Here is a 22,691-nt window from a genome sequence, read left to right as displayed (position 1 = left end):
GAGGTGTTCTCTCATGAGGGGCCTTCGGGGGTTCGTCAGCATCCCATTTGCTATGAGTCTGTGCCAAGGCATCGCTGCTACTGAATGTAAAGTGCGGGTGGAGAGAACTGGACCGGGAAAGGCCAACTCACCCCTGTCTCGTAGATCGGGTTGTCAAACTCGGTCTCTACGGTGATCTGGCTGTACGGGTGGGAGTACATGAGGGGCAGGCGCAAGTTGGAGTAGTACCGACATCTGAGGGAAAGTGAAGCGAGAGAGAAAAGTCACCTTGTTGTGTTGGAACAAGGCGGAGCCCTACCACCTGTGCCCCTGGAGTGTGGAGTCACCGACAGGCAGCGAGCAAGGCAGCCCACGTTCATGCTCCCAAATTGCCCATTCCTCTTTGCTCTCCCTCCACCCTGTGCTGCTCAGCACTGAGATTACTCCCTGCTGGTGCTCACGCTTCTAAGCGTCCTGGCTTTAGGAGGAACACTGCACTGCCCCAAATGGCACCGGGAGGCTTATGAACTGTTGCTTGCCACGAGCTCTGAGACCCCGGCGTAGAGGCCCCGGAGAAGCACCCATGTGGCTCTCGTGGTGCGTCCTCACCTTGTGATGTAGATGTAGGCACCTCCCAGCAGGAGAGAAATGACCAGCACTGGGATGAATATGGCTAGCGCCATGTTTCCCCCTTCCAGCGATGTCTCCGCGGCAGCTTCTGCTACTGAAAACACAATATTAATTATGTTCCCATAGGCCAAGCATTTGAGATTTCCTCCTTGCGGCTCTGCAATTGTGATCTAGTGGTCCCCGCTGCAGGCCCAAGTGGATACTGCAAGTACTCAAAGACCCTGCTCCGAGGATCTCCCCAAAATTCCTACCCATTGGAGATTCATGTGCTAAGGGAAGGTTTTTGAGACCAGTGACACCCTCCCATGCAGCGTGCTCAGCCCAGATGCATCCCACCATCTCTAACCTCTGAACTGCCAAGCAGCGTCAATGCTGCAGTGCGTACGTGTTGCACATTTGTTTTAATTGTCCCACCAAAGGTAGGAGCTATGGCTCTCCGGAGAGAGGTGCCAGTCAATGTGCTAGGCTGTACTGGGATTTTCCAGCAAAGGCATTTCACTCACCTTCTAAGGCGTGTTCAAAACTGTCTTGATTCACTGCAAGAGAAATTGGGAATTGTTGGCTGCCCCATGTGAAACATGAACAATACCCATATTTCCCTCAGAGGAATTCACTGTTTTCCCTCTTGGTGAAAACTCAAGTGTCCCAGGCCAGAAATAAGAACTAGTCAAAAGAACTTTCCCAACCCCCCTGGCTCTCTCCCTCCAAGGAAAGCTCACTGAGCAATCTCATAGGGATTTCTGATGGGCATCTCCTCTGCTCTTTTCCCCAAGAGTGGCTTGTTTCAAATGCTTCCAAGAAAGATGCTGGAAAGCCCAGAGTGGGTGACTATGGAATAACTTGCCCTTAGGGGATATTTCCTGCAACCTTCATTAATATTTTCAGCCTTGCCTAATGTAACTGGCTGCAGTCATTATCCATATCCGTGTCTGTTTCTTTCTTGAACCCTGGTTTGCTCTTGGCCCCAATGGTATCTTGTGATAACGTGATCCAAAGGCCAATCCCAGATTAAGTAAAAGGAGATTTCCTTGCATCAGCTTTAAATTTGCTTTAAAAAGGAGTGGTGCTGCGGCACCTTAGAGATGAACAATATATATATTGCCCTAAAATACTGCCCTAAAATAAGAACAAGAGGACATTCAATGCAATTGGAAGCCAGCAAATTTCAAGTTTTCCACACCAGCTTCCAGCACATCTGAAGAAGTGGGTTGTGCCCACAAAGAAAGAAAGAAAGATCATCAAGAGCTTTCATGGGCACAACCCACTTCTTCAGATGGGCTGGAAGCTGGAGTGGAAAACTTGAAATTTGCTGCCTTCCAATTGCATTGAATGACTTCTTGTCCTTATTTCAGGGCAGAGAAGAACAAAGTTGTGGTGGGCATCCTACATGAATGTCCCTCTGTCCATGCATCCTTCTCACTTTCCCTTCCATTTACACCAATGACAACACCCTGCACACCCACACCCTGTCCTTTGCAGTGACACACCACAGAGGTTTCTTCCCTCAGTACATGAGCATGTGGTGTCCTACAATTTGGGGTCTCTGCTTCCCTGCACAAACCCCAAACTGTGCTGCCAACACAGAGCCTTCAGGATACTTTTGGCTTGTCCTCACCACTGAAGGCATTCTAGGACTGGCCTTACAGCCAGTGTCATATAACAACAGGGCAAATCAGCTGCAAAGCAGTGTATCAGGACCAGGGGGATCCTGATCCTTTCCTCAGAAATCTGCAAACAGCTGGAAAGACATTGCTGTTCCAGGGACACTTGTGCTGTACAAGCCACAAGACATTAAGAGGGTTCCCTGCAGTTTAAAGTATAACCCAGAAGTCCTTCTTTGTGTCCTTGAAACATACACAAACTAAAAACTGGTGAACAGTGATAGAAATGTAGCCGTGTTAGTCTGGTGTAGCTGAAACAAAAAACAGGACTATGTAGCACTTTAAAGACTAACAAGATGGTTTAATAGGTGATGAGCTTTCGTGGGCCAGACCCACTTCTTCCTCTGGACCAAGGTTGATGGCCATTGTCATCAACTCGTGACCAAAGACAAAGCCATGATGATACATGTAGATAAATGTTAACTGCAGGAACAAAGAGTTCACAGGACTTGGGGCAGAATCCAGACCCCTTTGGAAATTTTGGGGACCATTTCTGCTTCCCCCAACCCCTTCTGCATCCCTGCTAGGCAATTTCTGCTAGTTAGTAGCTTCCAATACAGTTATTAGAAAGGTGTTAAGATGGATTCTCCCTCCTTTGGTGAGCAGAACCTTTTAAAGATAAATCCGCAACAGCCATGGAAATCTTGGATGCCCCTGGTTAGAACCCCCACTATGCCAATGCTTCAGAGAGCCTAGGTGACAGCTGGAGAGGCTTTTGTTTTCAGGGCTGATGGTACAACAGCAGCAGGATCTCTGAAGTAAGGTGCAGCAGCAGCAGTGAGGTGCTCTGCTGAGGAGGGGGATAAATCTCAAAGTTAATTCTCTGGCGTGCACAATCCCTGTGGCTTCCTGGCCCCTTCCCAATGTGTGGCTTTGTTTTCTAGTTGTCTCTGGAGAGCGCCTTACCTTTGCAGATGGGCAGGGGTCCACTCCAATGGGATGGCTGGCCCAGAGTGCATTTGATAGTAACCTCGCCCATTAGCTCAAAGCCTTCATAACACATAAATGTCAGGGATTCGCCTGGCAGGTAAAGTCGTTTGTAGAGTATCTGGTAGCCATTTTCAGGTAACCCTGGATTATCACAGGCAAGAGACTCTTCAGCTGAAAAGAAACATCCCCAGAATGAGTCACATTTTCTGCCTCCCCGAGCTCTTACTTATCTGTCAGCCCAGTACTCTGTGGATCTAAGCCACAGCCCCAGTAATGGCTGGACTGATTTGGTTAAAGAGGAGCAGCATGCCAGGCAAAGCTGTTCAACAGCTGTCAAGTGTCTGAACAGGTGAACTTTGTGCACTGAGCTCTCTTGCATGTTCTGGGATTCAGCAGCAGAAGGTGGTCCAGTAAAAGATACAGGATGAGCCTCTAAAATCCAGGATTCTCTGGTCTGGCAAAATCTATGGTCCGGCAGGACTATGGATATTGCTGTGCCAGAGAACCCCAGTTGGCCAGGTTCAGGGGCTGGGCTGGCAGTGGGGAGCACACTTCGGCTGGGCTGGAGGCAGTGGAGCAAGTGGCTGGGAGGGGATCCTTGACCCCCTTCCCCCTGGTCAAGCAACTCAGTGGTTTGGAACTGCTCGGGTCTTGAGGGTGCTGGACCAGAGAAGTCCCACCTGTATTGCATCCACCTTGTTTTGCTAACATCTGGGAACAGACACAGCTACAACCCAGCATACTGATTTTAGACAGTCATGGAATCATTTAAGATTAGGGCTGGAAGAGACCTCAAAAGTCATCTCATCCTTCTCCCTGCCCAAGGCAGGACCAATCCCAACTAAACCATCCCAGCCAGGGCTTTGTCAATCCAGGACTTAAACACCTCTAGGGATGGAGATTCCATCACTTCCCTAGGGAACTCATTCCAGCCACCAGCAACATGAAACTACAGACACACTCCAGAGCTGGGCACAGACTCATTCCCATAGGCAATAGTGGTAGCTGAAGTGGTAATTCCATGAGGGGACATCCAAGCTCTCTGGCAATCAGTTAGCATCACTGTTCTCTATCATTGCACCAGAGAGATAAAGAAAAGGGACTTGTCAGACAGGGTCTTGCCTCAGCTCAGAGGACGATGGGGCCAGGGAAGGGCATTGAAGCTTCTTGAGACAGCAAACTCCCAGGACAGATGAGGTTTCAGACAAGACAGAGGGGGCATTCTACAGGGAGAAGCCATGAGAGACTGAGAGCAGGCAGCCCTGCCAATGAACCCACCCAATTGGGCAGTGTGTATGCAAAGATACTTCACCTCGTTGACCACAATGGAGTGCCAGCCAATTGACACCAGCTGAGGATCTGGCCCAAAGCTTTTCCTTGGCTTTACACACAACTGTTTACAATCTTTAGCCCCTCGACTTTTCTTTTGATCCTATGGCTGCAGAGGAGTTAACCAGTAGGCTCTTAGAGTATATGCTAACGACTAGCGCTAAACTACCTATCCCACCTTGCATTTATCCTCATGGACGGGCTTGCCTTGTGTCTGGAGAGCTCATCTCTTTCACCAACAGAAGCGGGTCCAGTAAAAGACATTACGTTGCCCGCCTCGCCTCTCGCTCTAAACCCAAACATTCACGGGGAAAGCTCCCTTGTGCTAAGTATCCAGCCGAGGGGTAGAGACTCCTTGCTGCATGGAGAAGGCAGGTTGCAAGCGAGTGGGTCGTTGGCACAGTCAGCTCTTAGGCAGTGCTCTTGGTGGCATTCTGAGTATCCTGGAAAGGCGCCAGGAGCCCTGCGGACATGCGCTGGGCAGTCTGAGGCTCTGGGGCAGCCGCCCTCATGGAAGAGCAGTCCTGGTCCAGGGCCAGGCCGGGTGAGGGCATGCAGTTGGGATGAAGGTACTTTCAATTTGATTTCTGGTTTCATTTTAACCTGGTTCGGAAGGGGGCTGAAGTAGGGGATAAGCCACACCCTGGCCTCTCCCTAGGTGGGGTGTTCACCCAGCACCAGTATATCTGGCGGCAGGTCAAGCCAGAGGGGCTGCCCCTGTACCGTGCACTCACCACAGTGCCAGACAGAGCAGAGGACTCTGGAAAGGCAGTGATGGCTCTGGACAAATGACAGTGGCTACAGAACACCAGCCCGGGGAGGTGACATTTGCCATGACTCACTGCCTAGCCCAGCCTCTGCCAGGCAAAGGCTCACCCCTGTGTTGGGAGCATGCTAAAAGCAAGGAGACAGGCAGTAGCAAGAGGCATGTCAGCGCTCTTACCTTCCCACTAGCTCCCTCGTGTACGGAGCTCAGGGTTGCACAACTGCCTGGAGACTTCAGGATCTTCCACTCCCAAATTACAGGCCCCCTCTAGCTAAAGGAAACTCCCCATTGATGGCACTGGGGTTATATTCTGCAGGAGCTAGAGCGGGGCCATATTGGAAGACCCTTCCTGGCAAACGACAGGTGCGCATGCATCTCCCAGCACCCTGGTCCCCCGTTACGCGACATGGCCTCTGAGTGACCCCCGGGAGGAAGAACAGCTGAGAAGCGATAGGCAGTGCTCTGTGTAATTTCATCATGTCTCCATGGTATTTGGCTTTTCTCTTGAAAGCCCCAGCTCCCAGACCCAAGTGATAATGTGGCCATCTCAGCTTGCATTTTTCCGAAGGCCTGGCAGCCAATAAAAAGACCGCCCCCCAGTCATCATTCTTTAAATTGGTCATGATTTTTAAGTTAGTCCCATGTACTTTGGGGCCTAGATAGCTGGGGCTGGTGATACCTGGTGCCAGGGAGGCCTGGCTGGGTCACCGAAGGGAAGAGTGGTCACTTTCTGCCAGAGAAGCGTGCCTGCAGGGGCAAGGGCACTGGCTCAGGGAGGCAGTGTGCTCCCTAGGTGAGAGGAATACCTCCCCTGGGTGGAGTCACTGGGAGCTCGCACTGCTTGGAAGATTTCAAAACCATTTTCATGGAGTAGGGCCTTTTTTTAAAAAATGTAGGGCCTCTTTCTTTCTTGCACACACAATGGCAGGCATCTTTTGGACCCTTTTCTAACATTTCGGCCACTGACATAGCAAGGAGTGGTGAGACTGCACCTCGTTTGGAAGTGGCAGTAGTGACAAAAGGTGAAAAACTGGGAAATGGGTGGATTTTGAACCCTGTAATACAGGGGTGGGGCAATCATTTTTTATGGGGGGCCATTGCAAGATTTTGGAAAGTGGTTGCGGGCCGCACACTTCCATGATATTAATGGAGAAGATGCAGGGTCTGGGATGGAGGTTGGGTGCAGAAGGGAAATTGAGGTAAGGGACTGGGGTGCAGGAGGGAGTGTGGAGTCTGGGAGGGAGTTTGAATGGAGGCGGTTGTGACCAAGGGTAGAGGACTGGGGTGCAGGAGTTTGGGATGTGACCTGGGGCAGGAGGGGTTTGTGATCTGGGGCAGAGAATTGGGGAGCCAGATCTGGAAGGGGTTATGGGTGCAGGAAGGGGACAGAAGGTTGGGAAAGGGAGGGGCTGAGGTGCCAGAAGCAGGCTCTGGCCAAGAGACTTACCAGCATCCCAACCAGCCTGCCTGCCTGCAGAGCTAAGGCTTGCAGAGCTTAAAATGTTTCTCAGCCAGCCAGCCTGCCTGCCCCATGCCTGCACAGGCTGCATGGCCATGTGCTTGTGTGAATAACTGAGCTGGAGGGGAGGGGGCATGGTGCTTTGTGTGCTGCTTGTTATTCAGACTGGCAGCTCCCATTGGCCAGTTTCTGGTCAGACTCTGGCCAATGGGATTGTGCAGGGGGTGGGGACAGTGCCTGAAGTTTTCCCCACCCCTCCAGGATCACAGTTTTGAAAGAGAAATGGCCCCGCAGCCGCTTTTCTGAGCAGTGTGCGGGGCTGTGAAACAGGCAGGGGAGCCTGCCTGGGCCTCCCCGCTGTGTCTGTGTGCCGGATCTGGTGGCTTGGCGGGCCGCATCCGGCCCATGGGCCATATTTTGCCCAGGCCTGCTGTAACATGAAAACAAGGTGGCTCTTTCTGACAAGAGGGCTTGGGAGTTTTGATGGGAACAGCCAGCACACAGCTTGGGTGGCCTTTGTTCTGGGTCAGGACTAGGTGCTGCTGAGTTGGGAAGACATTAGGTGCATTCTCTTCCCCTGCCTTCCATGATGGCAGTCCATCAATCATAAGCATGCAGGGCCAGAAGCTGGTTGCACCCCTGCAGGGAGATGGGATGACACCCGATCGAGAACCCAGCTCCCTGCCAATTAAAAGGGGGGAGAATAGAACAAACCCCCTGGAGGGACTGCAGCAACAGGAGCTGCCTGCTTTGCTGTGGTGTTTCTATTATGTGGCTGCTCGTCAACTTTTACTTACCCTCTGGCTCTAGACCATGTTTATTTGAATTGCAATAAACTACTCTGAATTGCTGGTGTGTAGGTACTGGGGCACTTCATACTTCTGGCCAGGAAGAAAGAGCCTGCTGGATGGATGGGTGGGGACAATGGAGCCTTCAGTGTACAAAGCATCTGTGGCTATTCTTAAAAGGCTGTTGAAAGGAAGAAAGAGCCTGGAGGACACTGGAGCTGGGAGAAGAGGTACAATTCTTTCTGATGCCTGGCTCAGTATGTCTGGTACTTACAGAATGAACTGTCTGCTGGGCCCATTCACTGCTTGGCCCTGGGGCTGTGAATTGCCAATGGGAAACTTGCAAATCAATTCAGATACCAAGGAGTAAAGCTGCACTGCTGGTAGGAGAGGAGAAATAGTTGCAACACCTCAGAGAACGGAGCCCAACTTACAGACACAGTGTGGGAGCCTTGATGTCCAGATTGGCGTTCCTGTTTCCCGGCTGTAACATGTCAGAAGGGAGCTTCCTTCCAGTACAAACCCTGGGTCACACGTGTATTGGATGGTGGTTCCAACCAGCAGCACCGGGTCAGAAATTAAACGGGTGGAGTGGTCCACTTCCCCGGGGTCTGTGCAGTACATAACTAGAGACAAATAGGTTCTGTGACTTCTCAGCATGGAATAGGAGAAGCAACAAAGCAGGAAGGCAGGCAGTGGGGGCAAATAAACAGATGGTAGCTCGGAAATGGACCTGGTGTGGAGTCTACTGTCAAAATCACACGACAGAGGTTGGAAAATGTTGTGTTCAGCACGTGTTCAGTGCAAACGGCTCCCATTTCACATGCAGTCTGACATTAAATGGGTCTGATCTCCAGACCAGAGATGTGAAATGCAAGCCCAGTGCATTGGCCTCAATGGGCCAAGGGGACTGTGAACATGAACTCAGCAATGCTAAGCAATGTGAGAGTGTGTGTGTTTTCTTACTTTTTTCACAAAATGGAGGGTCGCTGCTCCAGGTGAGGTCCCACTGGCAGGTGAGCGTGTCACTTCCTACGATGTCATATCCCGGATCGCACTGGTAAGTAATCCTGGCCCCTCTCACTAGCGCTGTGTGTGATGTGGTCTTCCACCCGTTTTGAATTTCAGGCAGGTCGGAACAGGAGTCATTCCTTGACACCTCTGTAGCCACAGAAAGACACTGGCTTGTACTCAACCATCTGCACATAACATCTCCAGGTCTGTCTTCTTGCTTCTTACCTTTCTAGGAGCTACACAGAGTGCCTGGGGAGGGGTTATCTGATTTACAGAGTGAAGCGGATGTCCTGAAAACATCCAGCTCTGAGCAAGAAAAGCATCAGATGGCCATGAGCTGGTGCCATGCAGTCCGCACCATAGGCTTCAGGGTGAGTGCCACAGCACAGTGTAATCAGCACTGAACTAGGTTAGGGTTGGGTAGAGGTTTCAAAAATTTCACTCAACCAGAAACATTTTCAGAAATAGGTGGAACTTCCTAAGCTTCTCTTCTGTGCCCACACAGATGGTGTGCATGAGCCTGTACACTTGACCACTGCTGCCTGAAAGCAGCCTTCTTTTTGGACACATCTACACATCAGTGCGAAAGCCAAAATAAGCTATGCCAATAGAGCTACGTCAATGGCATAGCTTAAGTCGAAATAGCTTATTCCAGCTTCTGGTGCTGTCTATATGGCAGGAGGTCCAAGAAAGAGTGCTCTTCCTCCAACTTCCCTTATGGTGCATCTACACAGCAGGGCTTAACTCAAAATAAGCTGTGCAAATTGAGCTACATCAAATGCATATCTTATTTCAGAGTAGCAGATTTCAAAATTGGGAGCATCTACACAGCACTTATTTCAAAACAGAGCACTCTTCCTCTGACTTCCCTTCCTCCTTGTACAAGGAGGGTTACAGGAGTCGGAGTAAGAAGTCCTCTAGTCTGACAGTATTTTGACACTATTTTGAAATAACTGCCTGCTGTGTAGATGTGGACTAAGTTATTTCAAAATAATGTTGCTGTGTAGACGTACCCTTACTCTTTGTAAAATAAAGGTTACAGGAGTTAGAGTAAGAAGTCCTCTGCTCGACATGATGTCAAAATAACTGCTTGTAGTGTAGACATGGACTATGTTATTTTGGACTAACACCAGTTATTCCAAAATAACACTGTGTAGACGTGTCCCATGGTTAACAAAGAGTTTAAATATCCTCCTGGGCCCAGATCCATTATCATGTCCTGGGCTAGCCACGGGGCATTCCTGGCTAACTAAAGCTTCCTGGTACACTTGCCTTCATTTCGACACTATACAGAGATTGTCCTCATTAGAATCATTTCAACAGCAGCCAGCTGTAGGCGTTTAATCCTGAAGGGTCTGATTTTTAACATACCCTATTAAAGCAGCCATGTCTGAGCGCAGAACTAGAGTGCAGGGCCAATTTGCTCTAGCACATTATTTTCTGCCTTCTACATTTGTAAGGTCTGTGTCTTTAAAACACTCATAAACTGATAGCCGTGTCTGCAGACAGTGTGGCACTTTACAGAAGGGTCTTGCAAATCAGAGATGCTCTGCAATGCTTCTTATCCTCTGGTTGCTGGAATTGTGCATGCAGGTGGGAAGGGAATTGCTATTCGGAGGATGCGGGGCATTCTGCGAGTGTGCAAGCTGGGTGCTGTGCGTGTGTACGAGCCAGGCATCCAGCAGCATATGTACGAGCCGGGCTCTCTGCATGTGTACGAGCTGGGCCCTGGATGCAGCAGGAGTATCGCAATGCACAAGCTGTACTGGGTCGTCCATTGCCACCTTGGGTCAGCACTGTGGGGCCAATGGATGAGTCTGAACCAAGCACTCTGGAGCCCTGCTAGTGCAACCCACCCCTGTGAAGAACAGGTGAGTTAGTTGGAGCCTTTCCCAAGGTGCCAGGTAGACTGAAGACGGCAATGGGTGTGATGCCCCAGCCACAGCCGGGGAGTCAGGCTAACCACACAGAACTGTTCTCACCAAGCACCTCCTACCCCCTAGACTGAGGCAGTGACTTCACAGTGCCTGACCCTTGGGGATGGGGGCCTGCGGGGCTAGCGAATGCCACAGGGGCTTGCAGAAGGCCAGAGACAGTAGCCACAGAGGGCTGAGAGCAGCAGCAGGTGGCCACTGTCCAGGGATATAGGTAATAGCAGCTAAGGGCTTCCGGGGAGCATTGGGTACCTCTGCAGCCCAGCCTGCCCAGGGCTCGCTCATGAGATGAACAGGAGGCCCAAGGGTCCATTTTCTGTGCTGGGACAACCAGAGGATGGGAGTTGTAGCTCAGCACAGCAATCCCCTCACAGCCCCAAATTCTGGGCTCTAATTCACTGCGCCGTGGCCTGGGCAGATTCCACACCCAGTGGAGCTGTGCCCAGCCTCTGTGCCCCAAGAACAGCTCCTCCTGGAGGCTCTGGCTGGGAGCAGCCGCCCTGGCGCACCTACCTATGTAGTTCATGATGAATCCCTGCCCCTTCCCAAAGATAAGGCCGGCAGGGTCCGAGTGGAACTGGATGGTGAGGTCGGGGGTGGAGGAGTAGAGCTTCTGGGGGCCACTGCTGCCGACGTACTGCCCCAGAATCCGGGCTGTCAGCTCGTCCCCATCATAAATGGTCAGGATGTCACTGTTGCTCAGGTTCAGCCTGGAAAGGGAAGCACAGAGCAAAGCCTGCTCAGACGGGGGCACATAGGAATCCAGCCAGCACGTGACGGAGCCGGGCAGCGTGGGGAACAGGCCTCCCCAGTTACAGGCGGTACCATCCCTGGCACCACCAAACAAGGCAGTGACACCTCAGTGAAGCTCCTAGCCACTCCCCAACAGACCCGCCTCCTTTGGTCCAAGCCCAGCGCTAGGGTGCGGAAGTGAAGCATGTAGACACCCTGTTCAGAGGAGGGTCCGGGGACTCCTCTGTTGCTGGAGGACTCTGCAGACAGAGGGGAACAGCTTGCACAGAGCCTGCCGCCGTTCGAACTGACACAGGCTGATACAGCACCGAGGAGTGAGGATGGGACAGGGACCGATGCTCTGTATTTCAGAGCTGCAGGGGATCCGGAACACCTGTGCCCTGTGCCCCAGGCCACCTGGTGCCTGGCACAAGACAGCTGATTTCTGCCTGAACGAAGCACAGATTACATCTGTGTCTTCGGCGTTTTCATACTGGTGCTGTGAGCAGCCGCCACCCCACTTCCCTGGTGGCTGGATTCACCTCATCGTAACTGGACTGAATTCTTTGGTCCTTTGGTGCAACAGAAATCTCAGCACTACGGAACATGGGAATGAGATAATTAGCTCCTTTTGGTGTGTGGGGAGGCGACAGCTTAAACCACAATTCCATTCCAGCTCCGGCTCCCGCCACACGGCCCCAGTTCCAACCGCAGTCTCCGGCCTTGTGGCCTTAACTCCATCCTCAGTCATTTGGCCTTAACTCCAGCTGCTGCCACAGCTCCAGCCTCCACTCTTCTCCTGGGGCATTGCCTCGCTCTGTCACCACTGCCTCTCTCCCTTCCCACAGCCCGCGTCTGCTCCAGCCCCTGCCCTCTGACCACTCTGAATGGCCACGTGTCCAGGGAGGAGAAAGAGAATCACTAGGAGAAGCTGACTGCAAGATTTGGGGCATGGTGGTTCTGACAGGCTGTCCCAGCCCTAGGACCAAGTGGCTGTGGTGGCCATGGGACACAGCTCGAACTGGTGTAAATTGGTGCAGCCCCACTGAATTCAGGGGCAATTTCAATCAAGCCTGGAAAGCATGGCCTCCCCAGGGCGGGACAGCTCTGGGGTTCCTGTGGCCAGGGAAGACCCAGGCACAGGTTAGTACCTTGCCCAGTGCACTGGGTAGAAGGTGGCAAGCTTTGCATGGGGAACATGGAGAGCGCTGGGGCGTGGGGTGCAGGAGGCATGGGAACGGCATTGCTGAACATGGAGGGGAGCAGACTGGGGCATTGTGCCACTCCTGTGGAGGGAGGGTAGTGTGATTTCCCTGCCTCTCCTACAGTCAACTCTCTGAAGGCCGCTAACTCATCCATGCACAAAGTGACTCTCATTGCAGGAGCTCAGACTTTGCTTCTGTAGGACAAGCTAGGAAAATGGGCCAGATTGCACTAGATAGAACCAGCTCTGCTCCCCTCAGAGAGCAGAGGCCCCTGGGACAAACAAAGAGACTCTCCTTATCACAGAGCAGTTAAATCACCACCAGGGCCAATCCTGTCTCCAGGGGAGTGTGTGTGCCCCCTTCCTGCCAATCACACACCAGGTAAGCGAGACCAACACCAACCCTGGCAAGTCCTCCCTGCTCTCCCTTAGGCACCTGAGGCATCTGGGCACATAAGGACCAAGGAATGCAGCGGATAGCACAGGGCTCCTCTGCCGCTCAATGGCTCCAGTACTGCTCTCAAGGGGTCAAAGGAGAACTGCTAGCCACAGGATACAGGGGCTGGGATTGCAGGGAGATCAGACAAACGCCCACATTGGAAGATTGCCTCCTCATTTGGGGATGGCAGCTAATGACTGGCACCTAATGCCCTTCTCCTCTCCTCCAGCTCCAGGGCGAATGGGCACGACAGGAAGGGGATGCAGCTGTACCTGGGGAAGGACAGAGACAGCTAGTCTGCCAGGCTGTCAAACCTCCCGCCAGGGCCAGCCTGCACAGAGATGAGCGAGACCCACTAAGTGACAAATCAAGGAGGAAGAGACTGATAATCAACGCCTTCTGCCTCCTCTGCCATCAGACAAGCACCAAGCAGTCTAACCCTCCTCCACGATGCAGCGAGCTCTCTTCCGAGAGACATACCCTGCCTGGTGTTTCCACTACAACTTCCCTTTTTCCAGCCCCAATCTTTGGGACTGGTTTCTCAGGCATACACGGGCCATTCATCCCAGTGGGACCACCAGACCCAGAGATGGAAGCTGAGGCTGCAAATGTCTGGTGGATCTGTCCAGCAGGTGCCAGTTTTAATTGCCCGGCTACTGCTTAATAGTTTGCTAAGCTATTAGTGAGTCTCTTAGAGAACTTGCAGTGCATGGGGGAAAGGCGAGTACAGTACAGCACCTATCAAACATGGAATAAGGACAACACAGGCTAAGCCTGTACTGTCACTTTACTGCCCTGCAACTTTCTGGCTCAGGAGTGCGAAACCCACCTCCCTCCCCGAGCCCAGCAAGTTACAGCACTGTAAAGCACCCATGTAAATTGAGCTGCAGTGCTGGGAGATGTGCTGTTAGCTCCCCCACTTGTGCCACAGCTGCACTCTAATTGTAGAAGTGTCACCAAAGCCTTAGTTACAGCCTGGCCCCAAAGCCACTGATGTCAATAGGAGTCTTTCCATTCACTTCCACAGCCTTTGGATCAGGCATATGCCAGTGCTTTGAGTATGTGAAGTCCTATGAAAACACACACATACACACGCACACAAACACTCACACATACACGTGCACACACAAGCACATATGCATGCACACATATGCACGCACATGCATGCATGCACACACAAAGTACTACAGCCTCTATTCATCATTTCTATTTTCCTGTGGACTCCTCCGTATCCAGAGGCAATGTTTCTAGGTAGCAGGCCCTGTCCAGTGCAGCTCCACAGACAGGAGCAGACAATCCCGTGGATTTTAACATATCACAAAACTCTGCTGGTCTCATTGCTGGCACCTGGCCAGTTAGGTGCCCAGACTCAGCTCACTGGGAAACAAGCAGGTGAGCTCAGACTGTCAGCATCTAATGGAAAGGACTGGGGGGCAGGGAGGGAGAATTCCTCCAGCTCCTGTCTGTGAGCCAGGGTTGTTTGTGCGCAGTGCAACTCTCTTAGGCGCAGCAGTGCTGGTGAGACAACTCCCGCAGACCCAGTCACCAGCAGAAGCTCATCCAAATAGCTACCAGGCCCCATCACTGAGTGGGCAGAATGCTCCCTGAGATTCTTCTCTGGAGAGGCTGTCAGTCAGAGTCAGTGGTTACAGGGGACTTGCACACTCATGAGCGACCAACACTAAAACCATTCCACTACTGGACTGGGGTGTAGCAGCCATGCACATTACCCAGGCCACACGGGTGACACTAGCAGCCTTCTGGGGAGAGGGATGGGTGTCAGGCTGTCTGCCTGGCCTCACAAGGCAGGGTCCTGGCCAGATACGTGTGGATGTGCATGCCACAGTACTGTATATACAATGAGTGCCACCTAGTGGCACAGCCAATAGGGTGTATATGGCTCATCAGTGGCTAATTTTAACATGTCTCAGAGGGATACTTGCATTTAACACCTCATTGACATCAAAAGCTAAGAATGGGACACTTCCAGCCTGCTCAATTAGCCTCATTAGCACTGGCCCAACAATTGACAGGTACCTTCCCTCGCCTCCCCCCTCTTTTTCTGTTATAAATTCTGGGTTCCTGTTATTTCCACTCCAGCTCATCATCTGAGGAAGTGGGTTGTGTACATGAAAGCTTATGATTCTATCTATCTATCTATCTATCTATCTATCTATCTATCTATCTATCTATCTATCTATCTATCTATCTATCTATCTATCTATCTATCTATCTATCTATCTTAGTCTCTAAGGTGCTACAGGGCTACTCATTTTTAGTTCTAACAACGCCATGGTTACCCTACAAATAGCCTTCTGGCTAAGCAGCTCTTCACAAGCCCAACAATGAAATTAAGCCAGGCAGGAAAAGCAGAAAAATCCCTCCCCATGAAACCCTGTCTTCCCACTCTCCTTCATACACAATAGATCCGGGCTTCTATTCCTCAAAAACCCAAAAGGGTCCCCCTATGACAAAAGAAATTTAGGCCAATGCTTGCCTCTCTATTGTGTATCTGCCCCAGAAATAATCTCTATGACAGTGATGCCTCAGGCAATCAAACTGAAAAGCAAACTCTCCCCCTACACTGAGGTTCATGGCTGAGGGCAAAAGTTGGGTACTGCTAGTGACAATGTGATGAGTGTGTGTCCGTTCTGGCACTTCTTTTGTCTAGACATACTGGGTGCCCGGTTTCTAGTCCAGAGCTCTGTGCTTAGCCTGGAAATTGATGCTGTCATTGGTGTGTGCAGATGTTTGCTTATTGAGCTGTGTTGAGCTCTGCTGAAGTGTGCATGCATACAAATCGGTCTCATTTGCTCTGTCAGTTGAGTGATCAAGTGGCAGTCACACCACAGTTCAGGGACTCACACTCAGTGGTTTTGAAAGCATCAAAACACAATTTCTTACAGCTGGAGCTTTGGGGAGCATTCCTGAGATGCCTGCAGCATCACTGGTGCATCGCTGGCTGGGGCCTCATATCCTTACTGGGGTGGGGGAGCAGTGGAGATGGAATGTCATTTGTAGACTGAGCTCTGTTCTCAGCCGTGTCCAAGATGATAAGCACCTTCAGAAAATATTAGGTGCTGTGGAATTATGCTATTTCTATTGCCTGGTTCGCCTCAAGTTCCCTTTCAAAGAGAATGCCCTGGGGTGTAACTACAGCCACAGATGAGAGTGCTAGTGACTGTCACCCTGTAACTAGAGCTATCCTAACCCTACATGTCTGAGGGTCAGATTGGGCCATGAGGATCAGAGCACACTGGGCAGAAGAACACAGGAGTATGCCAATTAGTTTCCATCTGGTACTGTCCTTCCAGAATGGAAGTGTCGCTGAACAGCATGTGCTAACATGGGGTTTGTCCATGGCATAGACTGGCTGTGGTCTCCAGCTCACTTGTCTGTAACAAAACCTTCCCACTGTTTTGCACAGCACTTCCAGAGTCTGCCTGAAAGAGAAATACAGGCAGTCCCTGACTTACGCGGATCCGACTTATGTCGGATCCGCACTTACGAACGGGGCTTTCTCGCCCCGGAGCTCGAAGGCAGCGGTCAGCCACCTCGACCTCCGGGGCGAGAAAAGCTGCTCCCAGTGCCCCTGGTCTGCTGGGGACCGTCTCCAGCAGGCCAGGGGCACCGTGAGCAAAGCCGCAGCCTCGGCGGGGTCCCGCGCTTCTGAGGCTTTGCTCTGGCAAAGCCTCAGAAGCGCGGGACGCGGCTGCGGCTGCGGCTTTGCTCGCGGTGCCCCTGGCCTGCTGGAGACGGTCCCCAGCAGACCAGGGGCACCACGAGCAAAGCTGCAGCGGGTCCCGCGCCAGAGCAAAGCCTCAGAGGCGAGGCACTCCGTCGCTGCGGCTTTGCTCCCCATGTCCCTGGTCTGCTGGGGGGGGGGGGGGCAGCTAGTGTGCCCCCTCCCAGCAGACCAGGCTTTTGTTTTGGACTCTGGGGCAGAGCAGCTGGGGTGCTGCCGATTGGTCCTGCAGCGCCCGCTCTGGGCACTACTGGACCAACCCAGCAGCACCCCAGCTGCTCTGCCCCAGGCGTCCCCAAGTCAGCCGTTGCTGAAACTGACCAGCGCTGACTACAGGAAGCCCGAGGCACAGTTGCTCTGCCCCGGGCTTCCTGGAATCAGCTGCTGATCAGTTTCAGCAGCAGCTGACTTGGGGTTCTTAGGTTGAATCTGTATGTAAGTCAGAACTGGCGGTCAGTTTCAGCAGCGGCTGACGCCAGTTCTGACTTACATACAGATTCAACTTAAGAACAAACCTACAGTCCCTATCTTGTACGTAACCTGGGGACTGCCTGTAAGATCTGTTTGCCAACAGGATAGAAGGATCATTATATCACTGAACTGCTATGCAGGCTTCTAAATCTGGAAGCAGGGTTGCAGAAAGACAGACAGAACCTGCTCATGCTCCACAGAATAAACACCCTTGCATGTGTATGTGCCTGGGAATATGTATGAGATACCTAGGGACAGGTCAGTAGCCTCAGAAGCTATATAAGCCCCTGTAAATAACTACATTGGCCCTCACAGCCCATTTTTACAGCAGTTGTTTCCAAATCTGTGCCAGAAGCATTAAGTAGGAATTAAAAGGCTCATGCAAATGACCAGGGAACAGCAGCTGGTGAAGTGTTTATGGCTGTTCTTGACATAGTTTTTTGCAGAAACAAAGTTGTAGAGGCCATTGCTTATAGTTGGCTTCCTGTGATTATTTGATCTGAATTTTGATTAGCAACAGATACACCCAAATACCTGTAATGTACTTTCTAAATGTCTCACCCAGGGGTGTTCTGGGCCCGTAATGATTCAGGTCATGTCACAGAATCAACACATCAGCCTTCCTGGGGCAGTGACAGCAGTTCTGGCAGCAGACTTTAGCTATGGGTAATTTGGCAAATCAGGGTGTCTTAAATTCCACCACCCTTTAAAGCTTCAAAGGGGGAAAGAACAAGACCAATCATCTTCTCTCCTCAGCTTCCCAACTAACCTGTCTCTTCTCTCTGGTTAGAACAGGTACAAACCCTCTTTGAACTGAAATGTGCTCTGTGCCAATCATGACTGAGCAAACCCTGATGCACAAGAACCTTCAGCCAAGTATCTGCCAATTCCTGTACACGGTTCCTAAGCCAGCCTTGCTACACAGAAAAGGACTAAGTTCAGACGGAGATATTGAGACTGTGCTTTGGGGTCTGGAGCATAGGCCCCGATAATTAATTACTCCAGTGACCATGGGCTCCATGGACTGCAGTACAACTTGCTTGTATGATGTTATTGGGTTTTTAATGAGACCACACAAAACACTGTTGCACCCACTGTTGCATGTTTGCCCTAAATTTTGGACAAAGTGGGCCAAGTGAGGGGGTCTATTGAAAGTTTCTGTTTTGATTAGTCTTTTTATGCTATTCACATGCCTGTATAGTTTTTGTATGCGAAGTTATGAGAATTGGGTCTGTGCTGATATTTCAAGTATTTGCTTCTGAGAGATATCAACAGGCATCGCCCACCTATTGTAGAAGGGTGGATAGTCAAGTGAATACAGAATTTGACTGACAATGGACCTTAAGTGTTGACAATACACATTCTGCTGCAAACCTCCAGTCAAGCATGTACCCCTTAGCTGACAGCCTAAAAAGGACATGGGAGGATGACTTGCTCATGGGACAAACTCCCTTGGGAGGTAGCTTCACAGAGGAGAACAATGGAATTCCCTCCACCTGGGCAAGATTATGAAAAAGGCCTTGTGGGTTCCTCCATTTTTATCTTCATTCCAGCTCATCACTTCAAAAGCATTCTTGCCAGGAACAAAGGATTTGTTGACTCATCCTAACAAAGGATGTATTCCAGAGACTTTTAAGATAGCAGTTTATCCTTCCACCCCTTTCTCAACAAGTTTTGCTGCTATTTTTTCAGGAGGGGGAGTGGGTGGGGCATGAGGGTTTCTCAAAAATCAAAAAGGGGGCAGGATGCTGAAAAGTTTGGGAACCACTGCTATAATTGGTGTATGTAATTTTGTTTCCTTTAATAATTCTACTCTTTTCTTTCTTTTTTTTTTATAAACCTTTAGACTGTAGATTCTAAAGGATTCACTCAGTGTGCTCTTTTGGATAAGATCTGAGGTATGAATTGACCTGGGACTGTGGCTGGTCCCTTGGGATCGAAAGAACCTGGATCTGATGAGACTCATTTCCATAATCTCTCATCTGTATAAGGTGGGTATTGATTGTGGCCCAAGTAAAGTTGGAGTATTTGAGGGGGTTGCGTGTGTGACTTCTTGCTGGCCAGTCTGGCAAACAGAAGTGCTCTGTGTGACTGGTTTGGGGCTTTAGAGTGAAGACCCCCCAAGCTTAGGATGAGAATAGGTAGCCCTGTCTCCAAGCAATTCACCCTGATTGGATCCTCTTGGTACTCCCAGAACCTTCATATTATCGCTTAGCACACTGGCGTCCGTTCTGAAAACACTGCCGTGGACGTGAGTTCCAGATGCTTTTGCTCCTTTTTATGGGGGCTGAGTTGTACAGACCACAAGGTTAGGCTCTAAACGTTATTTTAAACTGAAGCTATTCCATCTGTGGAAAGCTAATTCCCCTTGATAGTCGAGACTGCATGAGCTGCAGACAGGGCCATCCCTAGAGGGAGCCTGGAGCCAAGGACAAATCAGCCCCTGCCAGCTGGGCCAGTGGGATGGATCCAGAGTTTGGACTGGTGCTGGGCTATCTGTTGCTGCCGGTACTGCAGAGCTATTGTTGGCCACAGTTCCATGGTGGCTCAGGGCTCTGGCCTGGGCGGGGGACTCACTGCACTGAAATATGCAGGGCAGCAACAGAGATACGGCTGCATTAGAGAGCAGCTGAGGCCATCAGAGCCCTGAAAGTGGGGCTGGTTGGCAGCTGGAAGGTTGGGGTTGCTGCTGCAAGCCCCCTCTTCCTCATCTAGTCTATGTCTTCTGGGACTGACTGTGCCAGCCAATCACATTGGCTCACAGGGCCCCCAAAAGCCCGGGGCCTGGAGCAGTTACCCCAGTTTGCTATACTCAAGGGAAGGCTCTGGCAATGCAGATTGCAGTGAGGTCATCACAAAATAGCATTCGACTTGCTCTGGAACGCTTTCCTGAGCTCTCTTCTAACCTGGCCCATTAGCAGCACAAAGCCCAGACACTCTGGAGAACGTTTGGGGAACCAATGCATTCTGTTGGCTGAGCCAAGGCAGGTGCACTGTTCTCCTGAACTCTGACTGCCCCAAAGCTGTTAAATGCTGTTCTGCAGGGAAAGTGACGGGGTGAGTTAATAAGGCATGATGGAGCTGCATAGCTAGGCTGGAATACGAGCCACAAACTGGTTCTCAACACACGATGGAGCTGATGCCCATCAAAATTATTCCTTGCAAGGCAGATATCGTGCAGCCCTCATCTGGCTCCCTCCAGTACTAGCACAAATACAGCAGCGGCCTGAAGAACAATGAGCTATTCAGACAAAGAGGTGAGCACATTTCTTTTATGGAGCAACTCTCCTCGTTCCCCGAGCAGTAAGCCCAAGATGCATGGAAAGTGCTTGGAAGAACCCAGCCAAAAAGAAAAGCCTGGGCCAGAGCCAGGCAAGAAGGTCCCACATAGAACCCAGCAGGAACTGGGAGGGAAAGAGGAGTTTCAGTGTGGGCAAAGCTGGGCGGTGGATGGACAGTTTCAGCTGCCTTCTCCCTGTGCATGCTGGGGAGCCCTTTGCTGGGGTGAGGGAGCACACACTCCCAAGAAGGACTTTCACACTCACCCACATGATCTAGTGCAGGCACACAGGCACCATGCAGTGGACCAAAGGGCACCACATTGGCAAGGTGGCTCTGGTCAAAGTGGGCTAGCAAATTTCACAGATTTTGCAAGGCAGAATTTTTGCTAAGAACCTTCATCCATAGGTCCAGAAAATTCACACCAGATATGATCTAGGGCTATAAACTGAATGACACTAATGTAATATTTTTCATCTTCAAAATGCTTAGCAATTTCTAGCGCTCTTAGTACCTCTGGCTGGCTGAGGACATGATTGGCCTTGTTGGATCTGAATTTAAACTGCTGGCATTATTCATATTGCATGAGTTAATATCCCAATCCTTCAGATGAGTGGGGAAACTGAGGCACGGAGGTTCAGTAACTTGCTGAAGATGGCCAGCATTTGCAGAGGCCGAAGCAGGATTTGAATTTTTGGGACAGAGACTTGCTTTACTCTGTGATGGAGGCTGTTAGCAATGGCAGTCTGTCCTAGCACACACAGCACTATCTGTGGCTACCTTGTGTGTAGCTGTACAACCGAGACCTGAGCACAGCAAAGGACAGCACATCCCAGAAACAGCTGAATGCTTGGCTAGCCACCCAGGAAAAATTCAAATGCTGCCCAGCTGATTAATAAAGTGTCCACAGAACCCAGAGCCAACAGCATGTGTTTCTACTGGTGGTATACATCTGCACATGCTTTGGTGCACAAAACAAAATTTATCCCACACATGACTGGAAAAAGTTAGAAGGAACATTGCTGGGAAGAGCGGAGCCTTGTAACACTTTCTGGCATCAGAAACAATCCCACATAGTAAACCAGTCATCAGCCAACCCAGCCAGGTCAGGCCCCTGCGAGGTACTCACAGCTGGATGTCCAGGAAAAGCCGCTTTTCCTCCCCAGCGCGTACCCTCCAGATGCAGTCTTCTCCCTCTGCATAGGGCTCGGGCCAGTTGGGTGACAGGATGACTCCTGCCACTGCAGACAGCTCCCCGCCACACATGGCTAAAATAGTGAGACAGAGAGATGGGGGTCACCCGCCTGCCACCCTATGGGAGCTCTCTCTTAGGAGCTCTCGGAGCTGACTTTGAGAACACCTCTTCCAGTGCAGTCACCAGCGTGTGCCACGTCAGCGCTCATAGACATGTGCCTTAACGTGGCGACACTGCCCTCACGCATGTGCAGTCGCGTTCTCCACCAGCACAGCTGTTAACTCTGGAGAGGTCTAATGTTCACATGCAGCATTGGTGCCAGCCACCCCCCTGCCTCTATCTGGCTGGGGTAACTGACCTCTGCACAGCGGCTCGGTATCGTTCCAGTAAGGGTCCCGGATGTTGACACACTCGATGACAGCAGGCCCCTGCTCCAGGGAATGGCCAGGGTCACAGGTGAACTCCACTGTGGTTCCCAGGTTGTAGGTCGGGTCGGAAGTGGTAAAATTCCCATTCTGGATGTATGGCTCGTAGCAGTGACCTCGCTCGAAAGCTGGAAGAGACACCTCATGTGAAGCGGGCAGGGGTGGCAGAGACAGACAGCCCCAGTTCTTGTGCACTTGTCACAATTCTCACCACAGGTGGCCAGCAGGGTCTGCTCTGGGCTGTCCGTGTTACATGGCCTCTCTATTAGCACGACGGACCAGTTAGCGCAGGGGCGGGGAACTCTTTTTGGGCCCGAGGCCTCTGACCCACAGAAAAATCAGTCAGGAGATACAAGTGAGTAGCAAAAAAACCAACCCCCCCCCCCACCGCAAAACCAAAGCACGTACCTCACTGACATGGCTCCTGACTGAGGTCACTTCCTACATCCCCTTGCACACTGGAGCCTGGGGAGCCTGGGGGGCCTGGGCTAGTAGATTTTATGGGGGGGACCCTCCAGGCAGCACTTTACTGCACCAGCTGGGGGAAGGGGAGCCACAGTGCATAGAGTCAATTCCTCCCCCTGCCAGGCAGAGCCCATGGATCGGATCTGGCTCTGGCTTGCCTGACGCTGACCCACAAGACTCAGGTCCCTCCCCCGGCAGTGGGGAGCTGGTGCTCCAACCCAGGAGGGGGGACATGGGGCTGAAGCC

General features: G+C 51.4%; 1 protein-coding gene across 3 annotated transcripts in view; it reads right to left on the bottom strand.

The window, feature by feature from the left end:
- The window catches only part of SEZ6L (seizure related 6 homolog like), a 175,564-nt gene that overhangs the window by 5,837 nt on the left and 147,036 nt on the right, over positions 1–22,691 (bottom strand). The window contains exons 8-16 of one of the 3 annotated variants that reach the window (XM_075898882.2): positions 21,914–22,108; positions 21,490–21,628; positions 11,004–11,200; positions 8,509–8,703; positions 7,977–8,168; positions 3,177–3,371; positions 1,113–1,145; positions 589–703; positions 132–234 (exon numbers count right to left, since the gene is read on the bottom strand). In XM_075898882.2, coding sequence (XP_075754997.2) covers positions 132–234; positions 589–703; positions 1,113–1,145; positions 3,177–3,371; positions 7,977–8,168; positions 8,509–8,703; positions 11,004–11,200; positions 21,490–21,628; positions 21,914–22,108 — 1,364 coding nt within the window. The remainder of the gene's footprint in view (positions 1–131; positions 235–588; positions 704–1,112; positions 1,146–3,176; positions 3,372–7,976; positions 8,169–8,508; positions 8,704–11,003; positions 11,201–21,489; positions 21,629–21,913; positions 22,109–22,691) is intronic. The other 2 variants (XM_075898883.2, XM_075898884.2) reach the window with 2 other exon arrangements.

The sequence above is a fragment of the Pelodiscus sinensis genome, chromosome Z, assembly GCF_052426305.1.
Source record: "Pelodiscus sinensis isolate ZL-2025 chromosome Z, ASM5242630v1, whole genome shotgun sequence".
Taxonomy (NCBI): Eukaryota; Metazoa; Chordata; order Testudines; family Trionychidae; genus Pelodiscus; species Pelodiscus sinensis.
This window is presented reverse-complemented; position numbering and strand designations above follow the sequence as displayed.